The sequence below is a fragment of the Python bivittatus genome, unplaced genomic scaffold, assembly GCF_059951505.1.
Source record: "Python bivittatus isolate LINGU-HERP-01145 unplaced genomic scaffold, Pbiv_v1 ctg000050_np1212, whole genome shotgun sequence".
Taxonomy (NCBI): Eukaryota; Metazoa; Chordata; class Lepidosauria; order Squamata; family Pythonidae; genus Python; species Python bivittatus.
Window position 1 is genome coordinate 1,733,999 of NW_028277033.1, and position 27,829 is coordinate 1,761,827.

The window sequence follows — 27,829 nt, forward strand, 5'->3', positions numbered from 1 at the left end:
CCACCTGTCTGAAACCATGAAAGCACTTTCTCTTTTCTTCCTGGACAGTCTCTGAATTAAGAGCCAGTAAACATTAGCCAAAAATTCTCACTATGCAGTGGACATCTTGTTTTCCTGCCAGTTCCAGTCTGATATGCAAACCTGTATGGTCTGGCTGAATGAAGAGAAACAAGGGCCTGGACCTTCAGGTGGGAGCCTGGATCTTGACAGCTTAGTACATAAGGCAGTAGCATATAGATCTGTGGATTTTTGACCCAGCAGCTTCTGACAAAATTAGTCATAAAACTGCAGTTGGCAGTTTATACAGAGAGTATCTAGTTGGCTGAAGCTTGCTAAATTACTAGTTCCAATGATGATAGCATCTTTTCTAAACCTTCCAACTATTTCTAGAAGGGAAAGAAAATAAGCTATTTTGTACATGAAGCAAAATGGACTTTTTTCACTTTGGCTTAAGAATTGGAACCTCCATTCTCCTTTCCTGCTTCCATTGCAAGCCCTAAGCATTCCCTGGGCTGTTCCTTGGCATCAGAGTTGAGAAGAATGAAATTAAAAGTTTGGTACAAAATCTCAATTTTTAGAGATATTGGTTTGAATTCAAAGACTGGGTTTAGATAAATTCTGGAGTTATGCTGACTTGAGATGTTTGCCTTCTCTCTCTCTCTTTTTTTGAACAGCTGAGTTTTAAGCCTTTATTACAAGCTGATTTTCCATATTAACATTAGGAGAGTTCTTGAGAAAGAACCATCTTCAAGGCCACCATAAGTGAGTTTTTCTTTGCATCTTGGCTTGTATTCCTGCAAGTACCCAATGAACAAGAATTAGGAAGTTGGTGTAATCACTTGATGGAGCTGCTGTTGGTATGCGCTATATATTAACCTACCCAAAAAGACTGCACAAGATCTGGCTCACATCTCTTTTTTTGTAACCCCTTCCAACAGCAGGGCCTAATTTTGGTTTCCTGCCATTTTGAGTTGGGAAACTTACAAAAATTGTACTGTAAAGCTGAAATGCATTTAGTAGTTAATATAGTTTAAAAAGCTGGAAAACATAAAAGAAACTCCAGAACAAAAAGAAAATATTTATATGTGTGATTTTTGCCCCCTCCCTTTGCTTTATTGCCCCCAAAACATTAATTGGGCCCCCCCCCAACCACTCTGTCTGCTCCCTCCCCCGTGTATAATACTGAGGGCATTGTTGCAGCTTACTTTGATAATTCCTGTTTTCTTTTCCTGAATTTTTGCTTCTTCGTGTGCTAATTCTGCCAACATCACATTATTTTGTGCTAGAATCTGGGCAGCAACACACTTATCCACTCATCTTTCTTACCGAATTAAATTTGATTATGTAACGTGAAACTGGAGGATGTAAATCTTAGCTGGAATGAAATCTGATGGGAAGCACATGAACATTTGCAATGGTTTAGTTCCCTGATTGTTCCATAATTCGGGCAACCTTTTCTCCCTCTCTTTTTGGCAAAACATATTCCAGGATTCAGATCTGTTCTCAGACACTAGCTGTTGGGTAAAATGATCTGCTTATAGTGGCAAGTAAATACTCCGTTTCTAATGAAGGCCATACAGCAGGCAGAAGATGGTTCAGAACATACACATGAGTAATGAAGAATGTGAGAGCAGGCCCATTTCTCAGTGAATGTGCCCAGAGCAGCATCCTTCTATTTTAAGCAGCTTTACTTTACGAGGAGTTATATTGCAATTATGGTAAGCATAACCCATGTGTAGCTAATAGGCAGTTTATAAACACCTTACTGTTTCTGAATAAAAAGAAGGACCTAAGGTTGACTCCTGTTAGGTCCTGTTAGAATAAGGAAGCAATTTGTTGATTAAAAAACTGTCTTATAGGATAAATGCCATTTGGGGACACGTGTCAGATTTATGGACTCTATGCCTCGGCATAATGTTTGTTGTATTTAGGGTATGTTAACAGAGCACTGACTGCAATAAAACTTTATTACTAGGTACAGGAAGGGGAAATTCAGTGAGGCTAAGAAATACTTTTTTATTGTTACACAAGTTTTTTATACAAGTTGTTTTTAGCATATTTTAATTAATTTATTAATATTTATCTATTTTAATTAATGTTTATTCTGTTTTTACTGTAAACCACCCAGAGTCACCCCACAGTGAAATGGGCGGTGACAAATTTGAAATATAAATAAATAAAATACAAATAATATTGCAATTAATTTGTAAGTATGTACTGTCCCCAGTGGTATCTTTGAGGGGGTCAAAAAAGTCAAGATGGCAGCCAGAACTGTCCAGCCAAAGCTGTATCCCTTTGTGTATGTGTATAGTTGCAGTTGCCATCTTGACTACCTCTTCCTCCTGTAGAAGCTGCTAGGCGTCCCTTCTGTTTGCTGTAATATATGGCACTGGGATGTGTGACTTTATTCACAAAACCAGTATTTTATCTAAGAGGTAACTTCGCTTTTACTTCTGTCACTTTGTGATCCATTATCCCCACTGGAAAATGTAAGAATAATGATGGCTCCTTAATGTTGGACTTGTCGCTTCGCCTTTGAAAACAGTTCATTTCAGTGGCCTGAATGGAAGGATACTAATGCTTGATCAAAACTGAGCAATGTTATGAATCAGATAAGGTAAAATCTCTGTCTCTGTCTCCCTAAATTCTTCCCTTTTGGAGAGGAAAATACTTCAGAAGGCTATCCTGGTGGAGGGAAGAAATCAGGTGTGGGGTTGGCTAGCCCCTTAGAGCCCTGGTGTTTGCTGCTCTGAACCATCAGCCTCCTGGACTCTTTCTTTTTTAGTAATTGTTTTATATAGGTTTTAGGTTTTATGTAATTGTATTTTTATTCATTGTTTTAATGAGTTGTAAGCCACCCAGAGTCCCCCATTAGGGGGAGATGGGCAGGGATAAATTTAATAAAGAAACAAATAAATAAATAATCAATGTGTCCTAATATCAAATGGGGAAAAAAATCAACCTATGGATTAAGAAAAGTAAGGTTTTTTTTTTGTGTGTGGAGGTTTCTCATTAGTTACAGTCTATGTGTAAAGATACAGCATTACTTTCATGCATTTTTATAGTTATTTGATGATTTCAATTAAATGAGCCATTGAGCAATAAATAACATGATCTCATTGATACAGATACCTTGATGCAAACAGCTTTTATGAACGGTTGCATATGGTATCTGTTAGCACTTCAGAACATTGGTGGTTGAGTTATTGCGCAGATTAGCTGGAGCACCGAAGGGCCTCGGTTTTAAAAGCCTTTGTCTGTTTTAAATCTTAAGATTCTTACTGGTTAAGTAGGCTACTCTGCCACCTTAACTGGCATATTTTTAAGATTCCAGAATGTCCGCTTAGTATAATGTGTGGGTAATTTAAAATGTATTTATTTCCTTACCATGTAACCACCCTTTTGCTTTTTATTATTATTATTATTCTTTCTTAACCTTGCAAAACATAACACAGGTAAACTGAATGAAGCTTAAAATACACTTCAATTAAAGTTAGTATTTGTTTTAGTCATTCAGCATATTTATATCCCACAGATGTAGTCTTATGAAGCAGCTTACAAATAATAAAGGAGTTAGACCCAAATATTGAGAATCTCTGTCAGGTCTTGGTAAAATATGAATCTGAGATTGAGTGGGATAATTTGGAACAGATTTTCTTTCCCACAATTGCTATCTCAATCAGCTTCTGTTGTTGATATCATTGCAAATGTGTCTGTTTTCTTGTGTTATCGTAAACACTGTCTCCCCCCTTTTCATTTTGGCCTGCTGCTTTGGGTCTGGGTGCCTTCTTAGTGACATTGGCAGCATCTTTCTTTACACACACAAACACTTTTAACCTTACATTTTCATATTCCTGTGTGATGTCTACTTGTACTCACATTAGACTTGAAGTATATAGTACTGCTACTCTACAGGGAGAGGACACAGAACCACCCAGCAGCCGAGGACTAGCATAATGGAAGATTTGAAGCATTGTGCTTCGTGTGTGATCCTAGGGTCAAGGGCAACATTTCAGGCCTCCAGCACCAGCATGAGATGGCAAGCCATGCCAGTAGAGAAGATGAGAGAGTCCCAGCTGAGAGGCAGGGCTGAGAAGACAAGGAGTAAGGGACTCCAACTGCTTCCCAGAGTTTTGCAGCACTGCTGCTCTTCCAAAGAGTGTTCTCCGAGGGCCATGGCTTTGAAGGAATTGGTGGGGTACAGATGACCCTCTCCTTGACCAGGATGCCACTCACATTATAGTGGCTGGTCATGAAGCATTCCAGGAGGATCTGGCGTTGGTGGTCCCGTAGCAGCCCTGGGGCCCATTCCTAATGTCTCCCCAGGGCTTCAGTGAAGATTTGGAAAAGCAGTTGGTTTACCTCAAAGTAATCTTCCAGTCCCCAGCCTCCCCACTGATAACATCTCGGAATGAATAACAGCTAGCAATCACATTTTAGTACCTTCAGCCAGTTGTATTCTGCTTCCCTTTGGCTTCAAGTCCTGCTTTTCTTTGGTTTAGCCTGCTCAGGGCCAGCCTATACCACCCAGCTGCTGACTCATCCCTTTTTGCTAAATGCAATACCCTACATCAGGGGTCCTCAAACTTTTTAAACGAGGGGCCAGTTCACGGTCCCTCAGAATGTTGGGGGGCCAGACTATAGTTTGAGGAGAGGAGAGCCCCTGGACCTGGCATATCTGTCATGTAGAATAGTCCGGCTCTGCGATCTCCCTCCTCCTGCATTGCCTACAGCTCCCGACACAGCCCCGACACTTCCACTTCTGACAGACAGCAGTGGCGGCCAATCAGGCGGGCGGGCTGGATAAATGACCCTGGCGGGCCGTATCCAGCCCGCAGGCCGTACTTTGAGAACCCCTGCCCTACATGCATCAATCCATGGTCCATCTCTTGGAACTGCTGCACAGCAGATCTCTCTGTTTCGGCTCCATAGCAATGCGGTGCTCTCTGTCAGAACTAGCATCTGCACCTCCGTGCCATCACAGACATACCAACCACCAACTCTGTCATCATTCAGTTCTTCCCAAGCACCATCCTGGGGAAAAGGTTGATTCCCCAGTATTAGTACAGTGGTTCCTGATTATTGAGAGTCTTGGTGCAGGCTCAAGGATGCATTTCAGACCATTTGTGGGTGCCTGATCTTTCAAACCCTGAAAAAACAGACGTAGCAAAAGTTTATGAAAAGCAGGTCACACACACACAAGCACCCTCACACAAGTAGTACCAGATGTCTATGAGGAGTGATACTTAGATTAAGGATTGTGCTTTGATTTGTGAGAAAATTGGATTGATTTGACAGAAGGGCTGGCAAGGAGAGGTATCCAGGGAATCTCAACTGACCTTTGAACAACATTCATAATCAAAATGACCAGTTCACACCATCTCTTCACAACTAAAGTATGCATAGTCATAAGACAAATAAAGAAAAAGAAGAGAAAGGACCCAGATGTGGTTCAGCAGCCATTCCTCCTTCCATCTGGCTAATGTCGGATCCAGAAGAAGCCCTGCAGTGAAGCCTGATTCCATAGAAGTAGCTGAGCCTCAGGGGTTTTCCTGGGAGAACAACGAAGTGTTTAGGGAAGCCCCTTTCCCATGTTTTAGGAGAGTTGGCGATTTGGTCTTCCAATCACAAGAAAAGGAATCCTGCCTCAGTCTGTTCTCTCTTTCTTGCTGTCACACACTCTGCTCATCAGTACCACCCCCAGTGATCAGTTATGATCAGTTGGGTGTATTTGTGCAGATGGGAATGAGGAAAGATTGATGGTTGTTGGCGCCATTGTGTGGCCTCTCTGTTGCACTATGAATTGGAAGATAGCCATGGATATACTTCCAATGACCCCTTAACTCTTCCATTTTTTTTAAAAAAGCAAAAATTATAAATAATTGCTGAAATGTTGGTCCATTCTACTCGGGGGGGGGGTGTTTTGATTGCAGAAGGCCTTCTGAGAGACTGACCTTAACCGCTACGGATATAGAGTCTCCACACTCATGAAGAATATTCCCCATTCTAATCGAGCATAATGGGAAAACCAGATGCTACACTCATCACCAAAAAATTACCCTTTTTAACTTCAAAACTCCTTTAGAACCATTTGAATTCACTTCACTTCAGTAATCCTCTTCCGTGCATGAAGCAGCAGTTTGGTTCACCAACCTCATATGGATACCTACAACATCTGGGCTCCCCTTTTGAAAGAAATGCACACTGGCTATTTGCAACAGCTGAAGACTCTGCAGTAATCTGGATTCAAAGCTGAAAAGGGGATTTGGAGTGTATATGGGTGCACGTTTGTACTGACTGGCCCCTTCTTAAATCAGATGTGTCTTTGTTGCCAGTTGAGCCCAGGAAGTGACACAGCAATTGTCAACATGTTCCTATTCCCTCTTCCCCTTCAAATCCAGATTCTTGCATAGTTCTACTTGCTGAATTCAGATGGCTGGATTGCAAAAATGAAAACAAAACTGGCCTGGAAAACATGGCTTTTAAGAATTACTATTCGCATTTCACTCCTTACCATGTTATTTAGTGACTTCATTTCTAATCTGACATGAAATATCTTTTTCTCCTCCTTTAGTTGCCAAATCATTTTTTTAATCATTTGGTATTTATTATTATTTACATTTATTACTCAGCACATTTTTTTTTCATTAATAGAACTGGAAAGTTTGTATTGCTTTGTTCAACACTGGTATATTGAAGCATTAGGGATAAACCAAAACATCTGATTTCTTCTCCGGGCTATAGAGAAATTCGCACTTGAAACCTCAACACCCTCTGTGCTATAGATGCCATTCCCATCCCCAAAGGGCATGCTGTTATTTCAATTAGGACAAACAGGCACCCAACCACTTTATAGGCATTGAAATACAATTGTTCCCTTTGTAGCATTTGAATCTCTAGATCTGGTGAATGAAAAATGTATCTATCTTTTTTTTTTGCTTTGTTTTGTTTAGTGGACCCTGGGTGAGAGTTATAATCTATCACACAATAGTTGTTTTTCATGCAAAGGAATGCAGGACTATGCCGACATTTTACTAAGCCTGTATAACACTCCCCCTTCCCCATATAAATGCTGACTGAAAAAGCAGCCAACAATGAGGTCAACAGCAGGATCTGTAGAGATCTCAAATAAGTCATTGAACACTATTTTCAGGCTAAGCGAAATTCTGTTTTTCTACCCTAAAGAGTTCTCCATTTCAAAATATTACTACTATTTTCATAACAAATTCCACTAGGACAGTTAAGAGTGTGGGCAAAGAGAAAGCTTATTTCTAAAGTTTGCTACACAGTCATACTTTTTAGTATTTTTAATATATCAATGTGATTGAAGTTGAATTTCATGGCATCATTTTATTGCTCTAAATTATACCATATTTTTCAGGATAAGTAACTAAGCAATGTGGACTCCTCTCCTCTCCCCTCCCCTCCCCTCCCCAGAATTCTCCTTGTATGGAATTACTTTGTCCCTGAATCATTATTTTATTTTTAAAAGATTTATATTTATTTCTTTCCTCCAGGAGCTCATAGGCAAGGTACATGAATGGTCTTCTCTAATTACTCTCTAAATAACACCTCTGGACAGGTTGGCCTGAGAGGAAAGGACTGGTCCAAAATCCCCAAGTGGCTGAGGGTAAATCTAAGTTCCCAGCCCTAGTCCATTATAACTACATTGGTTTCACACTACAACATTTGAGAAGGTTCAGATTTGAATTAATCTGGCAGAGGGCTGCCATATTAATTCAGACATCTCAACATTAGTTCAATTTGGTTTGGAACTAGACCAAATCTACAAATGCACCTCTCATTATGAATCATATTTAATGCATACTGACTGTGAGATGTCAATTTGAAATCTGTGGATCAAAACTTAGAGAACTATGAACAACATAAAAACCAAATAATACAAAATTAAAACAGTGGTGGCTAACTGCCACTAAAAAGTTGAAATTCTCATTCCTTACCAGAAAGGGAAGAAGAGAAAGGATTTGAAAGGGAGATTTTTGATGGTTGAAAATTGGCCCCAAGGATTTGGTTGTAGGAAATGGTTGCAGATGGAGGAAGGAAAAGAGTGCTGATGGATGGGTAAGGAAAAAACCTATAAGAAGGATCAGTCTAGAGAAGGAATGCTAATTAGGCAGTTATGCTAGATGGTTATTTTTAGCTTTGTATCTTCTGCTTTTTCTGTTAAAAATCAGAGCTGTGCTGTAGTCTGTGCAAAACGGGTGCTTCGTTGCAGAGAGTGCTTCATGCTACAGAGATAACATTTCTCACCATGATGGCATAATCTGCTTTGTCAGGGTGCTATGTTTCCTTCAGGGGCCTCCTCAGAAGTTCAGTGATGCCCAAGAAGGCCCCAGAAGAGCTGCGAAACAATGTCTGATTGCTTTGCCTACCATAGAGTTACAAGACCTTCTGTTGAACAGCACAGAGATATCCTGCATTGCCAGGGAGGAGGATACCTTTCCCCTTACAAAATAGATATTGGCAGCTTACTCGAGAAAGTTACGTTGCTGCACTAGAAGATAACTCTTGGGTCCTCTCAATTTTTTGCTTCCTAAGCGACTGTACAGTTTCCAAAATATTGCTCTCATCTGTTTAACTACTGTTCAGAGATTACTGTTTGAAGAACTATATCTAAATAATCTGCCCATTGAAATAAAGGATTTAATGCCTGTGAAAAATATTTCAAGCTCTGTTAGGTTTTCTTCTTTCTGGAATTACGCCTACCATTTTACCATGAGTTCTTTTAACTTCTGAGGGAAGGATGTTCCACATTTCTATATTACCAGACTAAAAATTTTTAAGAATAAATAACTGTTGAGTAGTACCTTCTTCTTTAAAGGCTTTGATTTAAAGTCAGTATAATGTAGCAGTTAAGGAGCTGGACTAGTACTGCCTGGGAAGAATATGTTTGAGTCCATTCTCAGTCATGGAAGTTCATTGGATGATTCTGGGCCTTCATTCTCCCTCAGGTCACCAACCACAGATTTGCTGATGTGGGGAAGAATTGGAGGAGAGAGTAGTATGTATGCTACCCCAAGCTCATGGTGGAGGAAAGGTGGCATAAAAGTCTAACAATAAAAAAAAAAAAAAGATTTTTGAACTGCCCAGGGCCCCTGGGAGTTGGGCAGCATATACATTTTAACAACAACGACAGTAGTAACCACCACCACAATAATGCTCGTTAGGGCTGTGGAATGCTTCTGGTTCAATTCCCAACAGGTGTTTTGGAGTGTACAGGGAACAAACACAGCATTGTCTTCAACTCTTTAAAGCAGCCACCTCTTTTCCTGGAATCCTATGATGGATTTATCAGCTCAAAGAGAGAAGGTTCTACAAATGGAGCTGATAGAGGAAGCAGTTCTCCATAAGAATCAGAATCAAATACAGGAATAAGCTCAGAGGACATCAGTAACAACAAAAAGCAAGAGATATGGAAGATATTTTGCATCTCTGGGACTAAGTAGCTTTCTTTGTTTAAAAAAAATCTGATTTGTTGATAGTACTTGGAAAAGACATCTTAGAACAGTAGTTAATAACGAACTGAGTATAAGTCAAAAGTGTGATGTGACTGCAAAAAAGGCAGTGCACATTTATGCTGCATCAACAGAAGTGTAATGAACTATTAACAGGACATAATAGTTTCATTTTTACCACCCTGTATTGGTCAGACCTCATTTTAGATACTATACCTGAACCAGGGACAGACACAAATAGATGTTTTTAATAACTGATTGGCTTTTAGACAAGGCTTATTATTCAGAAGCAGCAGAGAACTCCATAAGAACTCAGCTGGGACTCACTGGTTCTCTGGAGCACTCTGAAATAATTCCTGATTATCTCATATCTTTTCCTCCTGAGGAGCCACGTTTTGAAGCCTTGTGTATACACCATTGTGTATATTGCTTTGCAACTGGGAGCAACACCACTCATGACCTCATAGGGGTCAAGAAAGGTCTTCACGGTCAGGTATCTGGATTGCAGGTTAAGAAGAAGAACAAGGCCCAGCTCTGCCTTGAATTCTCTAGCACCAAAGTCCCTCATCCAGCCATTCTTCTGATACTCATTTGTCTAAAGGGGGCCTAACAGCTCCATCTTATATACCGGTAGCATGGAAACACAAGCTATTAGCCGTTTAGCCACACAGCTATTTTGAGAAGTATTTGAAAGTTGTTTGGGTAAACGTTACTTAAATCTTCATGAACTTGAAGGTGATTGCAAAGAGAAGGTGATTTCTTAAAAATAGTTTGCCAATTTGTAACAATTTTCAAAATGTTCTACATTTTCCAGTGTTAACTGTATGAGAGACAGCATGTTCTGCGTAATACACCCAGAGCTGTGGAAAAGTACTAGTGTCTTTCTCAGCTCTCATTTATTTCAGTATGCTTGGACCAGAGGGCATGATTAATCCTATTAAGATGTCAAGGGAAAATCATTGTTCGCCTGTGATGTTCTAGTAGTAGGGTTTGTCTTTAACCATTCTCTTTCCTCTACATAAAAGAAAATTGAGGTGTATCTCAGATTAAAGTATTTGAACCGGATAACCGTGCCTGTTGCATTGTCTTTGTGAAGGCGTGGATGCTTACTTGGTGAAAATAGAGCATCTTATGAGAGAGATCTTTAAGTCCTTGAACAGTTCTTTATTTTGTATATGAAAGTTTAATGTAAAAATAACTGTTTTCTGTTAAAATACTGAATGTAAATGGGCAGATGAACAGATTTCACTTCAACAAAAAGTATGAAAAGTAAAACTGTTGCTCATGTTGTCTATAGTGACATACAAGTAAGGTGATAACTATTCACAACAGGAAAAATTGAAGAATGGCTGTCAGACAGTATGAAATTTAGCATAAGAATGTGACATCTTTGATAAAAATACATAATTAGATTTGACACTTATAGTGAGTTTAGATAGAAGATGGTATTTCCTAAAGTATTCTTGTTTTAAATCTGCATGAATTCTAACAGTTTATAGCAGATTTTTTTTCTTTTCAGTCACTGCCTCCTTCCTCTGGAATTGGAGGATATTCAAATGACTCTTTCTCGTCTGACTTTCAGGAAGTCTGTAAAGATTTGGTGGTTCCATCAAGCCTTGGGGCAGGGCTCTTGTGACTGTTCTTATGCACAAGGAGTTGGTTTGTGGCTTTGAATATTTAGATTCCCAGTTTATCCATGGCAGTATTGCAATTTATGATTTTTATTTTTATTATGTTAGTTATTATGTTATGTTGTCTGTTTATCTTGCCCACTTTTAACCCAAGTTACAGATTTGGGGAACTGTCTGGTACTCAGAGTTGCTTTGATTGGAACAGGTTATATGCCCTGTGAATAAACAAATTGATCAATAAGTAATGCTATAGAAGCCTATAGACTATGGCTAAAATACAAAAAAGTATAGTTTAGAGCAGTAGGGTTTGTGTGGACCCTAAAAGAAAAACCTGTGCTCAGCATCATCTTCTATGTTGACTGCTCTATATGCTCCTACCCTGGATGTGAGGGTAATCTGTCTGCGACACCTGCCACCCTACTGAGGGCTGATCTGACAGATCTGGTTGGCTAAGTGGGTGTCCCCTTCTTCCCTCCCTGCTCCTTGTGCATCCCTCCTGAAGTGCATTTAGTGGAAGAGGGTCATCATCCCAGATAGGAGCATACTGTTCTTTGGTCAAGGATACACAATAACTGCATTCCTCTATTAGAGCCTCCAGACAAGCTGAAGGTCCATGCAATTACTCTTTCTTCTTAATTTTTAAAAATTATTTTTAAGGGGAGAAAAGGGCATGCATGTGCACGCACATGTGAATGAGTACATGGATGTGTACCACCATTGACCTGGCAACCTGTGTGGTCCTTGGACTAAAAAAGATTGCCTACCTAGGGGGAAGATGCTTTGAGTGAGATTTCATGGTTTTCATTTTCATAGATTACATTCTGTATTCATTTGATATGAGGAATTCATGCATCCACAGAAATGTGATCAAATTACAAGATCCCGTACAGACTTAACAGGAAACTAAGGTTTCCTGCTATGTGAATATGCTTCAGTTCTTTACCTCTGGTCTGCTGCTTTCAGTTCCACCAATGAGACTGATTGACAGCAGGACCGTTAGGCAGCAGGGAAATTTGTGAGCAGAATCATTAGTCTGTCTCTTTTGCCATTAGTCTGTCTCTTTTGCCCAGTACTAAGCTATAAAAACCAGTTTGTATCCCTCCTGAATTTCTGCAGGAATCGCTATGGAGTGAGGTTGACCATTATTTTGTAAGAGTCAGGAGGGTGTTTGTTTAAGAAAAGGAAAGAACAGCTAGGCATTGCCCTGGCTCCTAAACAGCACTTATCTGGCTTAAAGTTATAAATCTGTCGGGCTTATCTTGAAGTTCTAAATTCAGTCAAAATTTGATACCCACATAGGCAGACTCATCAGGCAAAATATGCAAAAAGTAGTAGTGAGAGAAACTGAAAACAAACTGAGTCAGATCCCAGGAAAGGGTCTTGCCAGCCAGGAGTTCACAGAGGCCTTCACACATCAGCATTGTTCCAGTGATCTTTCCCAGTGCAGATGGCTATCCTTGGACCTCGCCCTGATTAGATTTGGGCTCCTTTAGCTGGTCCAGGGGTCTTTTGCTTCAGCCCCTCTATTATTTGATGCTTTCTCTTCAGCGGCTCACATTTTTGAGGGCTGGGTGGAGGAGGCTCCTGGTCTGGGTCAGTGGGGCCAGGTGACTCGGCATCATTGCTTATTCTGGCAGCACAGAGTCTCTTTGTTCTGCTCTTTCTCATCTAAGAAGGGTTTTTACTTTTCTTGCAGTCGTGGGGATTTGATATGATGCTAGGTTGATAGTAACATCAGATGTGTTTTATATTGGGCAAGATATCATGCAGATCTGCTATAAGCAGGATAGCTCTGTACCACAAACAAGGACTACTCTGATAACAAATCACTGATATATCTCAAGCTGTGCGTCAGATTGTACCCCTCCCTTTAGCCATCAAGGAGACAGGTTGGGGACCATTATTCTGGGGACCCTTCTCAAGTCCTTAGCAGGCTTTGTGCCCCAGTGTAAGATTCTCAGAGTCTTCTTTAAACAGATTTATTGAAGCAGGAAAGGGATTACAGAAAGCTTGGCAACTGGATATGTTTACTTTACCGCTCAATATATCTCTGGCGTTGCTATGTTAGAGTTTTCTTGATCCTCTTGCTAGCCACCTGTTGATGCACCCAGGGAGGTGGTTGCACATTTTCCTGATAAAGGAAGAATGTGCAGATGTTCTGTGCTTGTAATGCTTTGCAAATCATCATCTTGTTTCCCAGGCTCTGAGAAGCCCATTGCATCTACCTTTTAGTTCCCAACATGTTTTGGACCTTGGGTGTGTCCTATTTCTATGGGAATGCCTTAGAATGTTTGTTCTATTTTCCTCCTGGAAGCCAACATCCCATTTCCAAGGCAGAAACCTCTTGGATCTGTATAAAGCAGTTGCCTGGATAGTGGCCATAACATTTAATAATTATAAATTAATGTTAATTTTTAAAGTATAATCTTTGACATGCCTAAGGTAAGCTGTAAAGCTATTAATGTTCACTACTTTATCTTGAGGACTTGCTGTGCAGCTGTTGCAGAGATAAATATCAATGTGGCAACAATTAAGAGTTTGTTTCAGCATTAATGAAACTGTTCCAGTTTTAAAGTAGTCCTCTCCTTTTCACATGTTGGAACTAATTTAAAAGAAAATGTCAGGCTCAATATAAGCATATACCCTGACAGTTCAGTTTTTTACTTAAGTAGAAAAGCTGTTTGAAATTTAGCTTTCATCAAAAATGGGAAAACTGCCCACTTGAAATAAAACAATAGCTGAAATCTTAGTCATTTTCCACTTATGAAGCTCTGTTTCCATTAAAATAAACAATACAAATTGCAGAATGCCAAAAGCTTTATTCAAAGGGTTGGGGGAGGGTTTCTTTTGTTTTTTGCTTTTGGGGCATCTTAACTCAGTCACATTTGAAAACAGGCACATTCTGGATTAAATATGTTAAAATCAAACAGCTAATATTTTAGCAGAGAATTGGAAGATGGAAACTGGTTCAAACCTGCAATAAAAGTGAATAATGATGGTGGGGTCTGCTGTGCTCCCCAAAAACCTTCTCTAGGCTTCTTGGACCCCATGTTCATTGTCCCTTGGAATATGGGTGATGTGACCATCTTTTTTTTTTTGGTCCCTCCAAGTCATTGTTGACTTCTGACAACTCCCTGGACAAGTTCTTGCAGTTTTCTTGGCAAGATTTCAGAAATGGGTTGCCCTTGCCTGCTTCCTAAGGCTGAGAGAGAGTGACTGGCCCAAGGTCAACCAGCTGGCTTTGTCCCTAAAGCAAAACTCTGAACATTAACCTTTAAGGTTATTAGTTGAGTGTTTTTATTATTATTATTAGTAGTAGTAGTATTGGTATTGGTATTATTATTGGTATTATTGGTATTGGACAGTAGTTCTTTTGGAACAACACGTTTCAATCCATAGGAAGAGGAGATAGTTAAATTGTTCTGCATCTCCATGGAAAATCAGCTTCTAGATTGCCTTCTGCTCCTAGTTCTAATTCACTTTTAAAAATACACTAAGGTTTAAACACCAATAAAGGTAACTAAGTGGGGGAGAGGAAGACAGTAAGATTTCCCAGAGTCAACCAAATTGTCTTTTTAAAACTGTTTTCACTGAAGGGATTCAGCGGTTGATCAATTCTGATGCCGCTTATGTGTTGAAAATTCCTTGGGGTAACTCAGCTGTATCACTAAAGATGATTTGCAGAGCTTAATGTATGAAAAAAGTAACAATAAAATAACTGCAGAAAATAAGCGCTCATCTCTTTTGTAAGTCAATAACAGGAAACCTCATTCAAATAAACTTAGTGTTGCCACAACGTTGACTATAGAGTGGCCTTTAATGCAGTTGCGCAACAGGAGGATTTGAAAAATAAATTGTGTCATACTTTAGAATCCCTTGCTTTTCCAGAAGAGGTAAATAACCCTGAGATCCACTTGTATAGTTAAGAAATATTTGTACCAGATAAATTATATCTTGTAGTACACATCACAAGGAGGAATCAGTAGAAATATGGATCTCCCCTTGACTTCTCTGAGATATCAAGGTTAAGCCTTGTGTGTCAACATGGGAATCTTTACTTACTTCTTAGAATAAATGGTGTTTACCTTCAACTGTCAGTAATTATTTGTCCATTTTCTTCCATTTGGCATTGCAAGCAATGATCACTTACATAATGTCATTTCCTGCTGTCTTCTTTTTATTTCCTGTCATAAAATCAAAGGAACAGATTATATTTTTCAAATTTCTAAATAGATTTAAGAAAAAAAAAACTTAAGACATGTTCATTTATTTCAGTGCTCATATAAATTATCTAAACATTTCATTCAGTTCTCATTTATTTCCCACTACAGTTACAATCTTGTGGTTAAGAGGTGTTATAGCACCTTGTAGATATGGAAAACAAGCTAATTATATATTTAGTAGCACATTGTGAAAGAGAAATATCTGGCACATTGAGCCAGTGCAGATTTCAGGAATAATAAATGTTGTGAGTATTCTTTATAACTTCTCATGTTCTTCTGTTTCTTAATGCAGCATTCCTTTCAAAATCTCAATATAGCACATGCTTTTGCACATATATGCTCAATAATTAAGTCAAAACAACTCAGGCTGTTCTTTTTTTTAAAAAAGGTGAAAAACTTGTTAAAATGTAATTAGTATGCATCATGTAAATGTCTATAAGCTTATAGTAATTGAAGCTGGCCATAGTTACATGGTTGTTCAACGCATACTTAAAAGCACAAGCTAAACTAACAAATATTAAAAACATGCATAAAAAGATACATAGATACATTCAAAACTCAGAGTAGATTATAATTATATCATATGAAAATAATTCAGAGTGCATTGTTGAACTTTCATTAGAAGTTTGAAAAACAGAGGAACCAACGTGCTGTATGATGCCTCCTCTGACATACAAATTCTTTGTTGACTCCCCTTTCCTTTAACTCCCAGGGAGCTCCCAAAGCAGCTTTTCGGCTGTGATCTTACAAACATTTATCTGGATGTAGACTTCATTAAATGCATTGGATTTTCTTCTAAGCAGTCATACACAGAATTATGCTCCTACATTTTTAATGCAGACTTTTGTAATGTAAGCTATAGATTTTTCCTTTTGCTTTAATACTAGAAAAATAATACAATTGTTTATTACATAGTTGACCCCATTTTTCTGTATAGTTCAAGAGAAGGTAAAAATGGCATCTGATTCAAAGAACCACATTGGATAAATGAAATGTAGGTCCAACTTCCCAAGATATCGATCAGATACTCTGTTTTTAACTTTAGGTCCATGTTAACCTCCTCTCTACAGATACTGTAATTCTCATAGAGGAAGCGCTCAGAGATAGATAGAATTTGTTTCATGGAGAGGCAACGTGAATGTTGAATTTACACACACTGACAGCATAAACCTATATTTAAAAGAGAAAGAATCAGCAACTCAATGTTCAATGTGGTCCACCAGAAGACTACCTGGTGCATTTCTGGGTGTGAATTTAAAATACTGATTTTGACCTTGCAAGCTTTCTATGGTGTCTAGACCATAGAAGGCTTGCAAGGTCAAAATCAGTATTTTAAATTCACACCCAGAAATGCACCAGGTAGTCTTCTGGTGGACCACGTTGAACATTTGTGCCAGCTACAACCACTGATACTATTCATAACCAATCTGGTGTTGAACACCTCGCAACAGAACAGAAATGTAATATTGTATATCAACTGGGAACTTTTTAAATAATTCATCCACTAAAAAGTGATAATGGGTTAACTGCTTAATCCTTTAACAGTTTGCTTGACTTGTAAAATGGAAATTCAAAGATGTCTCATTGAGTTGCTGATTCTTTCTCTTTTAAATATAGGTTTATGCTGTCAGTGTGTGTAAATTCATAATGGTGTTTTCTCAGTGAAGGCTGTGACAAACTGAAAAATATCTTTTCAGCTAATTTTTATTGACAAATCCTTGTTTGCTTGTTTCCTCTCCAACCATTGGTGATAAAAAAGATCATATGCTTGTGAAATGGTTAAATATTTGAAGTAATCAAATCTAAGGACAGTTGCCTACTTGTTTGTTTGTCTGCCTTTTGTTTTCTCATATTCAACATATTGAATGGGTGTTTTTGAGCTCTTCCTTCACTTACTCTTAATTGTATGTCTTTGGCATCTACTTTTATGTGGATTCCTTTTTCCACTTAATAGCAGCAATGATTCTTAAACACTCTGTGCATAGCAATTTACTGTGTGTTTCTTTGCAGGGTTTCTTCTTGACAGTGTCACCAGAATCCATAATGAAAGTCGCAACTCAAGCTTCTGCAAACAACAAGATCTTCAGTTTAAATCTTTCTGCACCATTTATTAGCCAGTTCTACAAGGACCAACTGATGGAAGTCATGCCTTATGTTGACATCCTGTTTGGGAATGAAACAGTAAGAGCTTCTATTCTGGATGGATGGATGGATGGATGGATGGATGGATGGATGGATGGATGGATGGATATTAGAATTTAAAAGGGACAGTAAGCCAGTCTTGTAAACAGATGTATAGCTGGTATCAGTAATAACTGTCTTACTGAACTCATTAGTGAACCAGATTTCTTGTTTTAATACTGTGCTGGCATATAAGGTAGTAAAGGTGGCATATCTGGGCTGCAAATTCTGGGCAACCATTAGGTATCAGCAAAGAGATGAAGAAAACACATTTTTGCTGCCAGCTACTGGTCATCAGTCCATATATGGTAGCTGTAAATATAAAGCCCCTTAAGACCCTGCATTGGCAATATTTAGCCTTACTGCTGCCCTGCGTTGTCTCCATAAAATCATGGCGCTTCTGTAGCCATTCTGCTCTTCCTGAACCAGTTTTCTTCAGGCTCATCTATAGAGCAGGGGGAAGAACTTCAAGAACAGTTCTGCAGGAGGATTCCTCTTGCCAGAAGCTTTCACCTCAACCCATCTCTTCCCTCCATGCTGAAGGCAAGGCATCATAAGACCTTGCCTTCATTAAACTGGGCTTAACTAAGCTTCTCAAGCACAGGTCAAGGCACCCTGGCACCTTGCTACCCATTTCACTGGCATTAAATTAAGTAGAAGAGATATATTATTTTTCTCACCACATAAATAAACCCAACAAGGCAAGGCCAGACAGTGGGTACACTGGCTAGATATTGATTATGCCCTTTTCCCATGCATGAACTCAGCCTGAAAGTGTTCATAATAAATATTTTTAAGGGTTATGACCTTTTTGTAGACAACTCTTATATTTAGCTTGATTGTTCAGTGGTCCTGACATTCATCCCTTTTTTCATTTTCTTTCTCTCTTGTACAAAATTAAATAATAACCCAGAAGTTGCTGCACAGAGGCTTCTGATGCATGCTAGATAGATCCCTAGAAAGTACAGAGCTGGAATTGGTTCCTGTTGGGCTGCTTCTTCTGCAACTCTGATTGCTCATCACAGCCTCAGCATTCTGCATATATTGACAATGCAGGAAATGAAAGTGATTACCTCTTTACAGATTTCCATGTAGTTCATATAGCAAAGTTCTACTGTCAATCATGAGGGTTTTATGATTCATTTGAGGGAAGTCACTGTTGCAAGTGGGCTGAATCTATCTCCATAAGCACTTCAGTTTCAGGGGTGTCTGCAGGGCATGATCCAAAAAGTCAAGATGGCAGCCACAGTGTGACTAAAGCTCCACCATCTTTACATTGCCTTACATCTTGATCTTTTGGACCATACCCCATGGACACCCCTGAACTGTTTCTTAGACTCTCATTGTTAACCTAGAAACAAAGGTGATTTCTGGCTGGCTCCTTCATTTGGGGGACAAAGAGCACATTCCAGAAACCTTGGCATAACCAGAACATACATTAAAAATGATTTAAAGTAAATTAAATTAGTGGAGATAATTTGTTTAATAATCTCTTCTTTCCTCACATAAAACGTTACACCTTGATGGTAACCTACTGAGAAATTTTGGAAGCGGGAGCCAAGGTTTTGGTTGGCTGTTGTGTATCCTACTTTAAAGAATGAGGGTTTAAGCTCCGTTCAACATGTCTCACTTCCTTCTCAAGGTGTTGGCTAGGGTTTTTGTATTAGTGCAGAGAAATAAAATTCTCTAAAGCAAATTCAAACTTTATTAACATCTACAAACCAGAAGCAACAAGTAAGCTAGTTTTACAGTACTGTATTTTCATTTGGAATAGCCAAAGGTATCCAAACAATAAAAATGGCTTTAAGAATAGAAATATGAAGTTGCATCACTGTTTCTGAAAATGACATTAGCAACCCATGGACATTATTAAATATTTTGGATTGGTATGTTGATAATTTATTGCAACTGGATTTGTATATTTGCAAATTAGTGTTTCTCCTTACCTCATCGGTATTTATTAACTAGACTTCACACTATAACTTTAACATGAGAAACTTTTAATAGAAGCAATTATTGCTGTTAACCAGTTCTTGTCATTCTATAGTCATTATGTAGCAATACATGATTGGAGAACTTTATTATTGTCATTTCTTTTAATTATCACTGAATTTAGTTTTCTAATAGCATCATTGTGGAAATGATTCTTAGCTGTAATACCTTTCAAGCCTATTGTAATCACTGGATAATTAACCTGCCAGGATTTAAGCACACTCAGCTTTGCCTCAGGACATTTAACACTCAAATAAGGTCAATTATCTCCTGATTATAAGTGCTTGGTCACAAGTTCCTGCTTAATTCATCTCAGAAGTGCTCACCTTAAATAAGTAAATGTTTGTTGCCTAATACAAGTTTCACTACTTATCACAGCTCTTTATATTGTCTGAGAATACAGGTTCTAAGTGCCACCCAAATGCCGGATGAGTTGAATGCTACTAACTGGGTACAGAGGGGAAAAAAAAGGATAAGCTTCAGAAGATGACCCATTTTGCATAGTTGTCTACCCTTCAGGAAACAAAACATCATAAAGCGTGTAATAACAGAATCTTGGAAGCCTGACAGCATTTCCCCTTCCTTCCTTCAAAGAGAGTCAAGGCAGACTGATCTTGAGTTTCTTCCTCACCCTTCCTGTCATCCGGGGCTTATTTAAACCCTAATTCTAGGTGATTCACCCATTTTCTTTTTCTCCAAGGCCATACCAGTACTCCAAAAAATAAAAATAAATAAAGATATTATTTTAGTTATTTTTTTAAAAATCTGTACATCCATGTGGTGAACCTTCTCCTTTTTTGAGCCTATTCATCATTTCTAGCAATACAAATTCAATTATGAAAGAATTATGGGCATTGGCATTATTTGTATTGCTTCAGTAAAAAATGGATGTGCAGAACTTCAAGATCCAGAAAGGAATTTGGCAAGGAAAATTTCATAAGCTTTTCTAATCATAACACGGAGAGAAAAATTATAGGAACTGTCTTTTGGGCAACATGTTCACATCCAGGATTGCATTCAGCATTTCAAATCATGCCATGAGCTAGATGCAATCGAAAATGGGTAAGACCTTTGTAAAAAATAGAAGAAAGCAAACATCTTCATTATGAGTGGAACAAGGCAAAAAAGGAAAAAAGAAAAGGGAAAACACCAATACAGAAAGCATGGTAGAAGCCTCCAGCTAAGGCTTGGAGTCTGAATCCCTGTCCCTAACCTAATTGCTGAAGGAAGAACAGGGAAGGCTAAGCCTTATTGAACTAAGGCACTACCATCTTTTCATATTTTTAAATGTAGTTCTTTTCCTGGTATCACCCACTTTTTAGGATGTGGATTCTCTAATACCACTGAAAGGCCATGTAATTCCAAAAGATTACACAAAGTAATAATTTAAGAAGTTTGGGTTTTTAGTATTCTGTTCTCAGGCTGATCAGCAGAGATTTCAGTATTCAAAAAGTTAGATATCCCCAAATGTGCACCATAAGAAATTAGTGAAGGAATTTTAATTCTCTAAAAAATGTCAGAACACAAGGTAAACGGTATGAGAACAGAACAACACCTAGATTATATTCTTCCTCTGTTCCAATCTCCAGTCTTGGTTCAAAACTTTCTGCTGAAGGGGAATTTTAAGTTTTCAGGGACCACATCATCCCAGAAACATCTTCCACCCTGATCAGTTGCCTTTTCTAGCACCAGCATATTGTTGAGATGTGCGGTAGGAAGGACTCAGAGATAACCTGGACACTTCACTGCTGAGCAGATCTTCCACCTTCAGTCTCCTCCTTTCCCCTTGTCTTCAGCTAGCTGCTAAAGCTAAGCTTTAATAAGATAAAATGCTTTTAAAATATAGCTCAGGCTTGCAGCCCCCATTGATAAAATCCCTGTTATTGGAAACTGTCTAAATTACTGGAATTAATCATGCTGTTTATAAAATAGCACATTTTATATGATTCATCTGATTCAGTTAATGTTTCTATTTATCAGTGTTACCTTGACAGCTGCACTATAAATTCTTCTGTAAAAGGTATTTAAATTGTTTGCCTAGGAAGTTGTGAGTGAAAGAAAACCTATAGACAAGGTTTTTGCTGCCGCTTTCAAGTTATGCTTTACAAGATGGGTGGCCATAGAAGTAATCTATCCATCCAGAATGTAGAATGCTCTTCTGCCTGAATTACAGGTAGATCAGAGTCCCTTGTTTTTTACAGACCATATTACAGTATATTTTTTAACATGGCATTTACAGTTATTTTAACATCTTACTATTTTTTTAGGGCTTAAAATAGTTTTATTGTTAGTTTTTATGTTTTTTTTATCTTGGCTGTTTTGGTCTTAGCCAGCTGCAAGGTCAGGTCAAAGAGACCTAGGGCAAATTAGAGGTTTTTTATTATTATTATTTATTATTTATTTGACTTGTCCCCACCCATCTCCCCACAACGGGGGACTCTGGGCGGCTTACAACAAACTAAAATCGACAATACATAATTAAAAGATTATAAAACCAAAGTACAAAGAGAAAGATAAAAAGGCTAAAAAATCCAAGAGGCCGATAGAGCCACACCAGGCTGCTAAGGGGCCAGCCAACCCCATTTTTGATATCCTCCCTCCCCGCCCCAGGCCTGATGGCAGAGCCAGGTCTTCAAATCCTTCCGAAAGGCCTGGAGTGAGGGGGCCTGTCTCACCCCCGGGGGCAAGATGCTCCAAAGGGCGGGGGCTACAGCAGAGAAGGCCCGCCTTCTGGACCCCGCTAATCGAAGTTCTTTTACTTCATTTAATCAGGTTTACCTGATTAAATGAAGCCATGAGAAATAACGGTAAAACTAAATATATTTCTTTTAATATACAGGTAGTCCTTGTTTAATGACTGCAGTTGCTTCTAGTGAAATGGTCGCCAAGTGAACCATGTAACTGAGAAATATAGAGAGAAGCACTGGAAAGATCACTGGTTGTTACCCTCTCCTTCAGATAAAGTTCTGTCCTACAGTGTCCTGTGCTTGACCATTTCCCCCCCCTTTTTTTTGCCCCCTCACAAGGCAGAGAGATTACTTAAACAAACTATCTCTTCCTGAGCTGCTTTTCTGCCCAATGCAAAGCTTCCCTAAGTGCTAATTAACAAGCTCAGCTCTGTGACCTTAATTAGTTCATGAGAACATTCAGGCCTGCTGGCAGCTGCTACCTGAAACTGACCAGACCTTAATCAGTTTCACACTGAAGGCTTTTGTTGTCCTTAATGCAGCAGCAAGTTACTTTCTCATCCCTTCCTAACTGGGAACAGTAACTATCCGAGGTAGTCACTAAATGAGGACTACCTGTAGACAAGATTGCTCTCAACAAAATAAAATGTCACAAAAGCAGGATGGTGCCTATTAGGCCTGAGAAAGAAGCCCTTAAAATAGATTTGAGTGACAGGGCCTAGCACTGTCTTGGTTCTTGTAGAAGAAGTGAATCCTGCCTCTTCTAGCACCAGACTATTCTGGTGAAAAGGTGTCATTTCCTAATTTGCCTCCTTAGCTGAGTTGTTAGTAATACAAATGATATCTGAGAAGAGGGGCTTGATAGACCTTGATCCAGATCATCTCTTTCTTCTCATACAAGAAAGGAAGGCCAAACAAATGGGGACACCACAAACCCGTGGGTAGGTGCCTAAGTAGGATTGAGATTTCTCTATTTTCCTGCCTTTGATGGAGTCTCAGTCATCTTCCATCTTCTTCCCAGTCTTCTAGTATCTCTGTTCCTTTAATAAAGACTGTGCCAAGTCCACGATCCCTTCATAAGTAATGTTGCCTGCCAGGTATTCCCCATTCATTGTTCTCTAACTATACTATTGTTATAACTGTGGTTATGTCATACCTATAGCCATCAGTGAAAGAGCAATAGTCATTATTTTAAATATTTGCATTATTTCTTATTTGTTCTAATCTTGTTTACATACAGCAGGATTATAAGCCACTCAGAGTCAGTCAACAATGCCAGAAGGGAGGGATTGAGGGAGGAAGGGAAGAAGGGTCCCAGTTCAAATATTGACTGATTACCAGAAAGATTTCAGTGTTCAAAAAGTTATATGTCACTGAGTGTGCACCAGAAGTTAGTGAAGAAATTTTAATTCTCTAAAAAAGTCAAAACACAAGGAAAATGATGTGAGAACAAAACCAGAATACTCTAACGCATATTCTGTACCACTGCTACGCTTAGTAATTTGCATAATTATCAAGGCATTTAAATTTGTTGTAAATACAAGGGCCATGCTTTCTGATAAACAGTCTGTAATTCTGCCTTAGGTTAGGAACACAACATTAGTTAACGTGTTTTTCCTAGAGACAGAAATTTAGAACTTTTGCCTCAGCCATTTACAACTTATTTTTCTTGGAAATAGTGAAGTATTTGAAATAATGGGGAACAGGGCCTCTGACTTCCTTTTCTGCTGAGGATTGCAGAGCCCTACGTCTTCCATATACTCTGAAAATACTTCATTTTTGCCTTTGAGAGTGTATAAATAAAACCTACTGGCAGGATTTACATTATCTTTGTACCTAAGCCAATTTGTAAAATGGTTGTAAAGCTAAATCATGTAATTGGAAAGACTGCTTCAACATTAATTGGAAATATGATATGGAGCTGTTCAGCATTCCCTCTCATCCAAATGTGGGGAAACTGAACAGAAATCTGAAGACAGTTGTAGCATATTTGAACAGTTTCTGTGAGGGCAAAAATTGGGGGGAGCAGTATACTTGGAGAGTTACCTTTATTTTATTTTGATACTCTTCTTCATTTAGTAAAACAGTTATTTCACAGTGAACACAACTATTTCATTATGAAGTCATTGTTCTACAACTAGTGAAGTATTTCACCGGTTGTAGAGCAACAATTTCATAATTCTCAAAAAGAGATAGTGATAGAAAACCCTCCATTATAATCATAGAAAAGGAACCCTTTCTTATGATTTCTTACAGATCTCAGAGCAATGGTGCATTTCACTAAATAATTCACAAATATAATTTCCTTAACTTCAGGAGGAAGCTGTGTATTTTATTTTTTATTTAATTTTTGTCATCTTCCATTGGAGATACGAGTCCATTAAGTTGTAGAAACAATCATTATTGGAGGGTATCAGTTGGAGAGAGATTCATGAGAGAAAAAAGATGAGCTGAATATTGAAATAAGAGCCCGCCATTAAAAGTCCCCATCATGTTTTGATCTTTGGAGTACCGTTTCTCTGCTGTCTTTGAGATACAGCAAAAACTGCCTTTTGGACCTTGGTGGATGATGACCTTTGCCAGGAGATAGAGAAGGAAGTACGGCTGCCTTTGACCAACCATAATATCCTTCTGGGTCATTTCTCCTAGGGGACATACTTCAGAAATGAGTCAAATTTGTAATATCTGCAGCCACAGGCTGTTACATCACAAGAGTTCTCTGTTGGATCGACATGAAATATTCGCTATGTTAAGTGAGACCATTCTTTTGCAGGAAATTGAAATGCCCATCAAACATTAGTTCGTAGTTTTAATATGTTACAGCAAATGAAGCCACACAGTTGGAAATCTGGGAATTATAATCCAGTGAGGGTGAATCTGTTTAAGCCTACATGATGGATCCTTACAGTCCAACTCAAAAGATTGTCCATTTGTTCTCTGTCCAATTATTATATGAACACTTGGCAAATTTATGTTCTAATGATGGCTGCACGGGGTTTCTCAGCTGTTATTATACCATCTGGGGCTTAGCTAGAGACCTGCTCATTTTTTTTAATGTCTTTATCCTTACCTTGGAGGATGGATACATCAATAACTAACCTTCTGTTAGATTCATAAATAACTTTTTCAGTGTTTCCTGGAAATAATTAGTTCTTGTTCAATAAGAGACAGAACTGTGTAGGACTGAATAGGTCCGTCTCCTCTGAGAGTTCATGGATTTGAGCTCTCCAGGTTTGAGCTGTTTCATAGAGTCATGGTCTACTTTGTACTCTACCTCCTCTATTCTCCTATCTAAAAAAGTATTATATTGTGCTATTTAAGAAGCAATAGCTGTAGTATTTAATATTTTTATCTGATATATGTTTATATCTATGCATAGTAGAAGACTCATTTTTCACAGGACCTTCACAAAGTCCTACAAACTTGTTTGGAATGAATCCCCTGGAAAAAAAACAGTTCCTTCTTCCTTTAAAGTGGCTGGTTCCACCCACAATGGGGGCAAGGGGGCTCTGGGAGGTAGTGTTTCTGTACCCCTAATCTACATGAAATCTCTAGTGAATGTTACCTAGGTATGAATGCTGAAGCATCATTGGTATGTTGAGACCACTTAGCTCTGTATCTCATTTCCAGCTTCTGGTACTACAGTGTTAATGAAAACTTTGAATTTCTATTTAGTGGCAGTCGTAGACTGGATGAGGGTGAACAAGGTGAACTTTAAAATAAGATGGACATACTGGTGAATCCTCTGTTGAGTATTTAGCCTGTTTGGGATAGGTTTACATTCTATTCTGAAGAAACAAATTTACCAGTTGAGGATATTTCAAGATCCAAACTTCTACCTTGATGTGTAGGAAATTATTGTAGTCAGGAATGACTTGTACCCATTTTTCTCGCATGCCACCCGAAATCCAGCCTGCACTCAGTCATCCATGTTCTTGTTGCCTCTATTGATTATAGTGTAAGAAAGCATTCTGAGAGAGAACAAAGGACAAGCAATGAAATATGTATTGCAATGTAAGTCTCAGCCTTCTACATACTTATGTGTGATATTGCAGTGCAAGTAGGAATGGGTGAAGCTAGCATCAGTGACTTTACAATACACTGTTTAATTGTTTTGTTGTTTTGTTGTCATCAGGGTTAGGAAGAGGCTCCTGTGGTGGGCTCCTATACAAGGTAGATCTGAAGGTTCTGTTGGAGATCCTCATTCAGTTCCTAAGACCCCACTTATTACCAGCTTTCATCTGGTTTAACTCAGAATGCTGCCTTTGATGTTCAAGCCATAATGGGTTGAAACCAGAATATCTTGGGAACTGCATGTCACATATGAACTTTTGAGATCTGCATTATATTTTTAGGATATTTCTTTAGGACCCTGCCATCATCTGAAAAGATAAAGGTATCCAGAATATGACAGTTGGATTTGGTTATTATGTTCAAGTGGTAGTGGAGACTAGTTTATTTAACTAGTTTATTAGCCTTTTAAAAATTGTTATTGTTACACTGTAGCTGTAGATTGTCTGAAGATTTTGAAAAGCCATTTTATATAGTTTCTGTTTTTTAAGCTGCATTTTTTTCTTTACATCTTATATAAGCCTTTTGTATACAGGCAGCTAATTCATAATAACAGTTCAAACTATCTGATCTCCATAATTGGAGAAGAAATTACTTTCCAATTAGATCCAATTAAGCTCTTTCTCCATCAGTGTGAAAATAAAATCTAGGGGTTTAGAATTCTCTAGGACATTTCTAATTTGCACAAGTGACCCATTTTTTAAAATCAGAATAAAGAATAAACAAAACGTATTTGGTACGATTAAAGGAGCTTCATTCTGGGCACATTGATAAGACATTAAATTCCTATTTTAAAATTCCTTGCTAAGTTTAAAGGGATCTTCAATGCATTCCTACAAAGAGAGAAAATATTGAAGTCTGCTTTTTCCTTTTATAGCTTGTCTGATTGTGAAGAGAAATAATAGGCCTTAATGTAATATATAATCGACATTTTCTATCTAAGTCTTTACTACTTTAACAATAGATAGACTGATGCTCCTATTGACGTTCCATGTTTGTTCTCTTCTTTATTTGTAATGAGAGATTTTATTCTGGAATCAGATTACAGTGTACATTCAGGATTTAATTCTATATTATAAATTTGAAAATGGGCCTATTACACCCATATGCTTTCATGATTGATGGAAAGCTGTCTAAAACACATGGATTGCCATCAATCAAAACTTAAATGTGCTAAAAAAGGAAATGAAAAACAATGGAAGGAAATGACAATAAAGTTCTTTGGAAATGAGGCCCCTTGAATCCAGTGAATATTAATTCTAATTTTTTTATTCTTTAAAGCTTTAAGTCTTAATTTACTTTTCTTTTTCATTTCACATTTTTCTTGCTTTTCAAATTCTTATTACTTTTAGTTGTCAGCATTGTGCTATCTTCTTTTTAATTCTTATTAAATAATTCCTATTTTTATTCAAATGTATCTTATTTAAAAAGCAAAGTTTCCTCTTTTTTATGCTTTGCCTTGATTTTTAAAATTTTCCCTATTAGCAGGGACATTTGAGGTTGACAGTAACCTTTAGGTGAAAAATATGGCAGGTGGACTAGAGAGAAAGTTCAAATTGTACAGTTTA

At 38.2% G+C, this 27,829-nt stretch overlaps 1 protein-coding gene across 3 annotated transcripts in view; it reads left to right on the forward strand.

The window, feature by feature from the left end:
- ADK (adenosine kinase) overlaps positions 1–27,829 on the forward strand; it is a 233,151-nt gene that overhangs the window by 138,372 nt on the left and 66,950 nt on the right. For all 3 annotated transcript variants that reach the window (XM_088128731.1, XM_088128748.1, XM_088128741.1), the window contains one exon: positions 17,341–17,511. In XM_088128731.1, coding sequence (XP_087984857.1) covers positions 17,341–17,511 — 171 coding nt within the window. The remainder of the gene's footprint in view (positions 1–17,340; positions 17,512–27,829) is intronic.